This window comes from Parasteatoda tepidariorum, chromosome 3 (genome assembly GCF_982258835.1).
Source record: "Parasteatoda tepidariorum strain Cologne lab strain chromosome 3, Ptep-v5.0, whole genome shotgun sequence".
NCBI lineage: Eukaryota > Metazoa > Arthropoda > Arachnida > Araneae > Theridiidae > Parasteatoda > Parasteatoda tepidariorum.
Window position 1 is genome coordinate 12,080,176 of NC_141757.1, and position 11,955 is coordinate 12,092,130.

The following is an 11,955-nucleotide window of genomic DNA, read 5'->3' on the forward strand; positions in this document are numbered from 1 at the left end:
ATTTTTTTGTTTTCGGTCCTGCAATCCTGACTATAGTTTGTCTTCGGTAAGAACTCCCCCGTCACAAAGTCTGAAGCCGTCTGCTGCTATGAAAACAAGAATAGCGCATTTCAGGGAGGGTAGCTTCTTTGCACTCCAGACCGAAGAAAAAGATTCACTTTCTCACGCCGACCCGACCATAAACATGCCCTAAACATTGATCCCACATCTCTACTTTAAATAGTTATACCTCGTTACCATAGTCACCGCCACAGGCCAGACGAATGGCTAGCGGAGTTCTTACTTTAGACCAGGGATGGCGAACCAATGGCACGCGTGCCATTTACGGCACGAGACACAATATTTTGGGCACGCCACCGATCACAATTGTTATTACACTATGAATTGTTATTACACAAATGTTATTACACTATGAAGCATATTTAACAATTAAATTAAAATTCACAAAAAAAACAAAATAATAAACAATTATTAATAAAAAAATTAACAATTAATGCTAAAAAACAATTAATAACCATAAAAAGCAAGCTGACAATAAAAAACTAGCAACAAAAAAAAAATTAACAGTTCCGCTTAAACTAACATCTTACAACCTAATATAAGTTATTTGTCATCGAATCTGCAGCAACAGAAGTCACACTGATGTTACTTTAAATTGTTTTAAGACTTGGCAAAATGTATTTTTTTTTCAATGTAAATAAAGAGTTTTGAATTGATAGTATTTAGTATTATTATTTTCCCAATAATCACGAAGTGAAAATTATTTGACGGCACGTCTATGACCTCATTAAACAATTTTTTTAGAAAAAATGGCACGTTGGTGTATAAAGGTTCGCCACCCCTGCTTTAGACAAACTATAGTGATAATTTGATACCATTGTTTTTATTCTTATATTACTCAAATATTTACTCGTGATTTCTAACACATATATTCTTGTCTTGGAGTCCAAGACTGTGTAAAGACAACAGTTGCAGCTTACAAATTTATATTTATAAATACTTACTTACAAATACTTATATACTTGTTTATACTTACAGACATAATGAGTATACCGGTTATAATCCCTTTACTATATAGAAATAGAAGAATATGCTAGTGATTAAGTATTGCTTAATAAACATTTCTTTTACTTTTACATCAACAAGTTAAAATTTATGATTTTGAATAAGTTAATAAAAATATTTTTCAATGGAGTTTAAAGGAAAATTACAATAACTGTTGATCGTTCACCAGGAGTTGGCACTTGGCACCGCCTTCGTCACGTGATATCCGACTGTACTATTTCGCTATTTTTGGGAGAAGGATGTGGACAATCCTGAAAAAGGTTGCCATTTGGCGTTCGTAGGAAAAAAACATTAATTTCGCAATCTTTATGTTCATTTTTTTAATATTAAATATTTCATAAATTTGATGATATTTCTCACTTTTGAGTGAATAGTTTTGTTTTCCCTGCAAAATGTCTCGAAAAGCACAAAGTTTTAAAATATATTTATTTGGCTAGAGTATTGAAAGGTATAGTAGAGTTCGCTGTTTGCGTTTGGCAAGCATTAAGGGTTGTCTCTATTTCAAGTGCGGAGATGTTTTTCCTCTTACTTCCGCTCTGAAATGAACTCAGTATCCTAGGAGGTGGATCCAAGTGCCAACTCCTGGTAAACGAACTAGATATACATTTATATTAAATCTTTCAGAGTGAAGAGGTTGCTGATCATAGCAGGGAGTGATAAGAACACATCTACTCATCAATCATCATCATGAGGTCTAACTTTTATCTTATCTATTGTATTATCAGTGGGCTTGTTACAGAAAGAGAGAGGGGAAGCTGTTGGAATCGAATTATATTTAAAATTTTCTACATTTTTTTAAAGGTACCATAATTTTGTTTTATCGTAATGCAACATTAAAAATAAATGTGCTAACTCATTTATTTTTACTGTTTTATGATTATAATCCCTGTGGCAGAATTGTTTCAGGCTTTCTGCTACAATTCTCTCTAGTACTTAATACCCTTCTGAGAGACATTTTTAATAGTAGCAAATATATATGCTACTAATTTAAAGTAACAGAATCGCTTTCTGTTTTCATAAAACTCCTTCATGTTTAGAGCAGAATAGTATTTTTTTAAAAATATAAATATTAAAAAAAATACATATTCTAATATTACTGTTGATAATCTCCTGTTCCAAAAAAATATTTTTACAGTTGGCCTTTTTTAAATTTTTGCTATTTGAAATTACTTTTTACAATATCAATCTGAAATTCTAGCTAAAGGAAATCATTGCGAATTTTTTTTATTCTCAAAAGAAAGTAGAAAAGAAGTCACTAGCGTTTTTTTCCACCTCCAAGAAATGTATTTTGAATATAATGTTGCAGAAAAGGGGAAAAAAGTCCTGCAGATAAAGAAATCTAAACTTCGTTGCTTCCCAAATAAAAAATCTTACTGCAGAAACTTCCACGGGGATTATAATAAACTTTCATTGTAATATACACCCTTTTACCTTTCTAATAGCTGTAGTTATAATTTAAAAAAAAAAGGGTTTTTAGGTATAGTAGAGTGGTTATTCTTAGCAAGATAAACCTTTTATGCTTACGACTGCTCACTCATTAAATATTTTAATTTTCAGTTCTCTTGTGCCCATGCGAAAAAGAAATTTCACCGGCTATTTAATATTAATACATTTGTGTTTTATATAACAAGACTGATTTTTATATTAAAATACTATTGTTGATTTATTCTGATATTATTATATTGTTTGGAAACTCCATTCAATGACATTTAAATAGCAGCTATCATTTTACATCTACTTGATGAAGATCAAAACTCAATTTTCTTTGTACCATGAGTGAGTTTTTTTTTTATAACCACTGTTTTCCGCTAGTATTTTCTAACATTTCTACTTTAATCCAAAGGTTTCTTCTTTTCAGAAAACGTCAAAAAGCTAATAGTAAATCAGGAATTACCTAAGTAAAAATTTCCGTTGGTTTTCCATTGATAGCCCAACATAATCTTGATGGTAACCATCCATGATTCCATCATGAGCCATTATATTTTTTGATGGTAACCAGCATAAGTAACCATCACTTCAATGTAGGAATGATCTATGATGGTCCAACATAGGAATAGCATTTTGTTTTGATGGTTTGTACATGTTGACCCATCACGATTTTGTCATCATAATGTCTTAGAAATCAAAAGTTGGATCGATCATGAACAACCATCATCATAATGTTGGAATTCGGAAAAATTTATGATGGTTCAGAATAGAAGAAAGCCAAATTGTTTTGATGGTATATTCTTGAGAACTGACAAGAATTCCCATGAAATCTTTAAGGAAATGCATAGTTGGAACCATCATGAACCAACACGAATTGTTGGTCCATGAGAGTCAAACTTCTCCTGATGGTTAACCATCATAGTATTGAAGTATCATTTTCATCATGAAGTGATGGAAGTTTGTTGGTATATCAAAAACCAAGACCATCAAATGATGTTGGACCATCTTGAATAACACTGAAGCCAACATAAACCATCAAAATTCTTTGATGGGGCCGACAAGAATTTTGACTTTGGTATTAATAAGTCCTTTTTTGAGCATTTAAAAATTACATTTATTAACATTTATATAGGCATTGTTATTATTAATTAATTACTATTTATATAAAAATAACAGCTTTTAATTAAAAGGATTAAATGCAATTTAAAATTAATAGATTAAGACTAACTAAGACTAGAAATTATTGAAGATTAGTCTTTATTGAGTGTTATATGAGGCAATTTAATTTTTTTTAAGAAATATGTATTTACTAGGAGGCTTCGCCCCCCTGCTCGCTGGCGCTTGCCAACCCCCGGAACTGCTTTCGCAGTTTATTTCGGATTGCTTCGCAATCCAATGCTCACTCTGCTCGCTCATTGGATACGTTCTTAACGTCTAGCTTTTATATACTTTTTTGAATACTGATGTTCCGAAAACTTTTCATTGTAGAAAATTCTAAACCTGTACATTTCAATATTAATTTGAAATTGCAAACAGTTCACATATTTTTCTTAATCACACTATTCTAAATTTCAGTTGTTGAGAAAAGTAACTGTTGTAAGTATTGTTTCAAAGTCTTTCCCACCAGAGGGCTAAAGCCATGTGTTGTAAGACAATATGAAATAGTAGTCTGCCATTGAACGCCGGAAGTAAAGCATCGGTTTTGATGAAGATATGTAGTTTTAATTCTTTGAAGGGTGCCTCCTTAATAATATGGAATTTGTAAATTAAATGTAAATATTTTTGATTGTTGATGAAACCCATCATTTTGTATTTTCATCAGTGTTTAGAAGCAGAACAACTATAAGTTTTTTTTATCACAAAAATATAAAATGTATAAAAAACAAATTAGTATTAGAAAATTAGTATAGTCATAGAAAAAGGTAAAATTATAATATAGTATTTGTCAGTTAAAATAAAACTTTTTGTTTAAGTCATTTCTAACAATTCAAATATCTTCGAGGCAATTCTAAAGTAAAAATTAAGGTAGTATTGTTCAGTTGAAACACAATCTTTTTAGTTTTGATATCAACAATACAATTAAATTTTTCACAAAAACGATTGTGTCCATTGTTAAATTCAATGTCAACAATTCAAATTTTTCTGAGGCAACTCTTAACCTCTAAATATTACTTTTTTATGTGCAGATTTCTAAATGTCTGTATTCAACCACAAAACAACTTAAAGTCCTCAAATTTAGCATGAAGTTGTAAAATGTAATGAAAGAGGGTCATAGCAATGATGAAAGTAGAAGTAAAGTTAGTACTGCAAAATTAAAACAATATTTTTAATCAATGAGCCAAGTTCTTCAAGAAGCAGTTGTAGAAGTTGGTTGTTTATTTAAAACTTTTTATAGAATTTCTTCCAAAACACAATTGTTAATTTGGGCATTTGGTGATACAACACTTATAGAATTGAAGGATTTGTTACGTCAAGTGCTCAGGAATCATAATTTTGATCTAGTTGCGCTTCTATGTCATTTTGATTTATGTTGCTAAGTTAACTTTCAAATAATTCTATGACTGGCAACAGCATTTATATTTTTTTAGTTGTTTATTTTTATTTCTTTTAGAATTCGTTATTTTTTTAGCGAAATGTTATTTAACCTAGCAGAATTCTTTGCCGACTGATATATGAAGAAAATAAAGTAAGTATTTAAGTGTTATGAAAAGAATCTTATTTAGTTGTACAAAGTACTTCAGTCAAAATTTGGGAGCCACGTAAGAGAATTATATATATTAGATCAGAAATACATCATTAAAAGGCAGAATGCTTCAGTGTTTTTAAAACGTAAACAAAACAAAGCAAACGTTGCCACTGACGGAAAAGAAATACAGCCAAAATTTGGGAGCCACGTAAGAGAATTATATATAATAGATTTTAAAAAAAACTGTAAAACGATGTATCAGAAACCTGCTGCAGAAATAGTTTTTTTTAATATATATTCCTAGGTTAACTTAATGTAAAGTTATTAATGGACGATAATAAAATGAATTGTTAAAGAATTAAATGCATTAAATAACATTACAGTATTTACATCAGTAATTAATGAATCAAGTTTGATTTAAAATAAATCAATTTAATTGAATTAATTAGAAATTCAATTAAAAAAATGCAGTCAGAAAAGGAAAACAGGCATGATAGTTTTGGTTTTTGTTTAACAAAATTCCAACAATTTTGTTTAACAATGTTTTCTTTAAAATTGTATATACGTTAAAATAATGAAATTTTTCCTCATTTAAGAAATTCTATTCAGAAAGAAAAATTGTTTTACTTTCTTCCTATAAACCTAGAGAAAATTATTTGTCCGGAATTTCCATATTTATTCAGTAACTAATTAATATTTTTAAATAAATTTAGTTTCATTTTATTCTTTGAAAAATTTAACATTGGGCTAAGTTAATGAATTCTAAATTTTAAGGTTATTAATATTTTCCGAACAAGATTTTTAAAATTTAAGAAAAAAGTGTTAACATATGAAGAGTTTTATTATTTAAAAGTTTGCAACAAATGTAACTAGAATATATTTCAATGAATAATATGAAACAGAAATTATTCAATTTTTTAAATGAGTTTCTGAATTAATAAGGGTATTCTGGGCTCATTATTTCTCTGCAGCTTAACATGGAAGAAATTTTTTTTTTCAATATGACGGCGTCCTGAAAAATATAACTTTGTTTGATATTTATGAAATAACAAAATACTGAAAAATAGCATTATAAACTTAAATAAAAATTATTTAAAAGAAATAGTTTATATTTTTTAGTGAAAATCTGAAGTTAATTGTAAATTTGATTTATTTTAGATATAATGAATGATGCTGAAAGAACATCTACAAGGAGAATGTATAAAGAGTTGCCTTTGTTTGAAAATTTTATTTTTCTATAAAGATGTGTAAATAAATTTAATCTAAAATTGTGTTAGAAATCTCCTTAAATCATTCATCACAAGTATATAGTTATTTAATCACTTCGGGATATAATTATTACTAAAAAAATTGACAATTTAATACAGTGAATTGATGTAAAAGTTTTCGCAACATGCTTATTATTGCTAAATACACTATTAGCCATGTCATAGCTCAAATTGAATGCATTCTGTTGTTTATGTATTAAAATTCGAACTAATTTATGTGCTAACAAAAATTATTAAAAACCACGAGAATTATATTCTATTATTGAATAACTATTATTATTTATTGAAAAATTTATGATCAATATGATTTAATGTTGTAATTTTGAATCTTATAAAGCTTCGTAAGCTTTTATTTATTTGAAAATTTTAAAAGTTTTAAGGTTTTATAAAGAAAACAATATTTGAGTTTGACAGAAATAATATAAATTTAACAAAAATATATAAATCTGCATTTTATACTTTCAAATATTTAATGAGTTTGTTGTCACGAGGTTAAGAAAACATTACTGAAATTCGAAGCTGCATGGCTCACATTTTGTCTCAGTAATTCCTTCTAAGCAGCTATAAAAATCGAAGATAACTCCAAAGATAGACTCGTTGGATCAAAGATAATTAAAAATCAGCTTTTGCGAGGAATTATGATTCATTTTCTGTTCAGTAATTTTTGAAATGCAAGAACTTCAAACTTTTACATCATTTTGAATAGGAAAATGAACAATTCGGACAAAATCAGGTAAATAGTTCTTTAGAAATAAAAACTTCAAACTACATTTATTAAAAAAGTTTAATTAGTAAGTTTCTGAGCTATAAACTCCTTTTTTGTCGTCTTTTAAATTTAAATAATTTCAAATGAGGCCTTAAACTTAAAAAAATAGAATCATTATTAAATGAAAAATTACAGAAAATTACATGAACTTTACTATTACGAAGTTATTTTCCAGATTGCATCAACACTCATACTTTGATAGTTACGATTCCAAATATTTTAATATAGTACTTATGTTTATTCAAAGAAAGTACGCTTTTGGACATGATTTCGCACTTACTAAATAATTATCGCAAATTAATTAGTAAATTAAGTCAGCACATTAGGCAATTAAAATTGGCTTTTAGAATGTTACTACAGCTCCTGGCCACATTATTAGACTCACTGTAAGATTCTATGTAAAATCTTAATTATCAGTGAAACTATACAGCTTTATTGTTTTTGCGCTGCTGAAACCGGTTTGTACTTGTTTACATTAGTGTATCAATGGATTAACATTGCAATGTAATACGTTAAAAATAAATACAAATGGGATGTATATAAAAAATTTCCTGAATAAAAACCCATTACATATATGTTTAAATATAAAAGTACGGTATATAAACTTGGTCAAAACATGTAATTATTAAAAAAACTACAGTGAGTCTAATAAATTGGTCTAATTATTATAATATACTAATAAAATACCTGATATAATTAATCTCCTATATTTATTTAATATATCGTCTAATCCAATCGTCTAATTTAAATTATATATCGTCTAATTCTACCTATTTATATACGAACGTAAACTAGTGCAAACCGGTTGCTGTCGCGAAAAAGCAATAAAGCTGTATAGTATCACCTGATAATTAAGATTTTGCATAGAATCTTATAGTTCGTCTAATAATTTGACCAGGGACTGAATCTGCTCAGAAAATCAAAAGTTGTTATGCGTTTTTGCTTCCTCCACATGTCCCGCAGTGGACTGATCGTTAAGAAACGGTTCCCAGCAGATCACCGAAGTCAAGCATCACTGGCTGCGGTCAGTGTGCGGGTGGGTGACCACTTGGATCAGCCTGCGTAGGGACCGAGGGTGTGCGGTATTGGTCCTCGTTAAACTGTTCTACCGTAAAGTGCTCGACTTCGCGTGCAGGTCGTCGGGCTACCAAAGCGGAGGTGCCATCCCCTCCGCAGAGGATCAAAATTGTGATGGCATGTCTTCGGATCATCCTCCGGGATGTTTCCCAGACCGTCGCCAATAGCCCATTGTGCAGCTCTAGTGCGACGTAAATGAACAACAACAACTTCCTTCACACAAAACATTGCGAAGCAGTTGATAATTTTGTTTTACAATTATATCTATAATTGTATAGGTATGTAATGGTAAAAACATACATTTGATCGTAATTTTTACATTTTCCGGACATACCGGGTAACATAATTTTCGAGACATGATAAATAAATTTTTGCATTTATACAATTTGCATTGTCATTTATTTATTTATATTCTATAATAACTAGGGAAATATCACTATTAAACAATGTTGGGGAAAACACCAATAATGATTTATTCTGTTTCGAATTAACTCACCACATTTAATGTTGTTCTTTTCATCTACGGATAAATTGTAATTAATTAGTTTCTGGAGAACCGCGAGAACTTTCGAAAGTTGAGAACTACGAGAGCACAAACTCTACGCTTATACTAACGCCCAATCTAACTTTTCTAACAAGGTCGCCCATAAATTATTGCCCATACATACATTTTATGATTGCGGAGCAATTGAAGAAGCATTCTTAGAAATGAATTTTCCCTATTTACATGTCACTGATTCCAGAATTCAGCAGAACGGGAATCGTGACTAATGGAATTTGTAAGACCATTAATTTAAGAAGAATTACCGCGGTTTTCTTTACTGAATTTGCTAGCTTGGAACATTTTCTTTAATTAATATAATTCGTCTACTGTTGTGAAAATTGTAATCGATAATTAACTGCATTCTCTATTTTCAATGTACAAGTGCTTTCATTATTTAAGGTTAAAAATGTTACGTTTCAAAACGAGAAATTCTAATGTAAATAATAGACTAATAACGTATTTTAATGAAATTATCCAACCCTTTGTTCCGGCCCAAACTTAGTTCGTATTATTGTTTGTAGTTTTTTTTTTCATTTTCCTTGCAAAAAATTGAACTAAACCTGTTTTAAAAAGTAAATTTTTTGAGAAATAATGCTGTATAGTTTTTATACATCTATGAAATTTTTATCCAAGCATTTATATTAGTATAAATTTTTATAACAAGACAAAATTTAAAGTAGATAATACAATAAAAAAACTCCCCATGAAAAACACAAGTACTGCAAGTCTCTTAGCGAAAGATCTAAATATAGATTTAAAAATAATTATTTTTGTGGTGGCGCCATCTATCTGTGAAAAGGAAAATATAAAGTAAGGCAACTGGTTTAAATAGCGTGAAACCCCTCGGGAGCGATCACTCACCTTTCCACGGTGAAATAGTCGTTGATGGAGGTTTGTCGTTGCTTTTAGAGGTTACCTCCAGAGACTTCAAAATTGTTAGCGAAGGTGCATAATTTTTTGCAAACGATTTTTTTTACTCAGAGTCATTTTCTTGGTGCAGAAATTCCACTTCTATTGGCGTTATAAAAATACTGATCGATGAATAATATTAAGCAGCTATAAAAGTGATCCCAACTGATATAATTATGTATAAAAACAAATTTACCAATTATGAATGATTAAGATATTTTAAAAAAATAAACAATTATGTTTTTTGCTTAAGTTTACTTTTAATTTTATATCATAAAAATTAGTTGAACTTTAAAAGGTGAGTATTTTTTCTTTATAAATTTGAAACTCTTGTTTTTTTCTAAAATAACCTTTTTTTCTATTTTAACTTTAAAAGTAAATCATTGATAGCATACTCTTCAGTGCACTCTGACGGCAATATGAGGTTGTATTGCCAAAAAGAGCTCTCTAAATAAGAATCTCGCACAAATATTTTGAATACATCTTATTCTACTTATTTGCTTTGTTAAATTTTTTGTTTTCATATTTTTTTGTGTTTCTTTATTTGACCTTTTTGGCATCTAGTGCAGATGTATTCTCGGTTGCTGAGAGATGCTTTAATGGTCTTCTCTAAAGGTTTTATTCAACACAAAGTCTATGGAAAGAATTCCGTGCCTTCTGAAATTGGTCGGTTATAGAGATGGTCTTTCCAAGAGGTTTCAGTAAAATATATATATATATATATATATATATATATATATATATATATATATATATATATATATATATATATATATATATATATATATATATATATATATATATATATATATATATTAAAAATTAATGTAAAAAGGTTAAAAATTAAATGACTGAAAGAATAAAATATAAAACATTTAAAATTTAGAACATTTAAATTTAAAATGATCATGGAGAAGCATAGCGAGCGCCGCAAGGTCTGGCAGAATAAATTTTTCAGGAAAACAATAACTTATAAATAACTTAAATTAAAAATAATTCATTACTCTTCCACGAAATTAAGCAAAAGCAAAAAGTAGAATAATTTTACATTTACTGAAACATTTATTTCCTTCACTTTTATCATAACAAACAATACACCAACATAAAAAAAAATAAAGGCAACATCTAAAGTTGCCACAATAATCCCAGAGAGTGAAAAATAAGTGTAAACAACAAAAATTTAAAATGATGATTTCTATTCCGAATGACATCACAGTTATAGAGCCCACAGTTATTCCCACGAGAAAAGGATACTTGGTTTAAGATGGCAACATCAAAGGAGACCATTAACAAACTAGGAAATGCCAGTGAAAAAATTGTAAAATGAAACAAGAATATTGTTACATTTTCTATAAAAAATTATACTAAGAATTAGTCTAAATAAAACAGAAAAATTATTCTTATAATTATTCTAAGAATATTCTAATAATAATTATAAGAATATTCTATATAATATTCTTATTTGATTAGATTAATCTAATAAGAATAATCTAAAAATTATAAGAATTATTCTAAGTAGAATTATTCTAAATATAGTAATAATATAATTATTCTGAATAATAATAATAATATAATTATTCTAAATGATTCTATTAGAATAAGAATTACTCTAAATAATTATATAATTATTCTAAATAATTCTAATAGAATATGGATTATTCTAAATAATAATACAATTATTCTAAATAGTTCTAATAGAATAAGAACTATTCTAAATAGATATTAACGATACAAAAATAAAATTAATATTCCAATATGCAATTACTTAAATAATAAACAATTCTATTAAAATATTTAAACCCAATATTGTGCATATAAAAACCAAAATTACTTAGTTGACGCACTTACTAAATTGCATTAAATATGTAGTAATTAAACCACAATCATTATTCTTTATGAAAAATTATTAATTTAACAAAAATACGTAATTAATTTAACGTAATGATATCGATTGTCGAATATTTAACATATGTGTATTGCTTTGCCAAAATAATATGTAATAAAATATTTTATGTAAGAAATAAGTATATGCGGTATCAATAGCACAAAGCTGAGAAGTTATTAGTTAAATATGAAGATACGAATTTAGTTAATTACAAAATTATTTCATGAAATATCAACTTTTATGATAAAGTGCTTAAAATGTAATGCGTTATATGTATACATATTGTAAAAAATCCGAACCTAAATTTATCCTAAAAAAATCCCTGTA

General features: G+C 28.1%; 1 protein-coding gene across 3 annotated transcripts in view; it reads left to right on the forward strand.

Annotated features, from left to right (window-relative positions):
* Positions 1–6,463, forward strand: part of LOC122268427 (adhesion molecule nephrin) — a 161,471-nt gene extending 155,008 nt beyond the window's left edge. For all 3 annotated transcript variants that reach the window (XM_087158811.1, XM_087158809.1, XM_087158810.1), the window contains exons 14-15: positions 1,690–1,866; positions 6,338–6,463. In XM_087158811.1, coding sequence (XP_087014937.1) covers positions 1,690–1,722 — 33 coding nt within the window. In that variant the 3' untranslated portion in view covers positions 1,723–1,866; positions 6,338–6,463. The remainder of the gene's footprint in view (positions 1–1,689; positions 1,867–6,337) is intronic.
* The last annotated feature ends 5,492 nt before the right edge of the window (positions 6,464–11,955 follow it).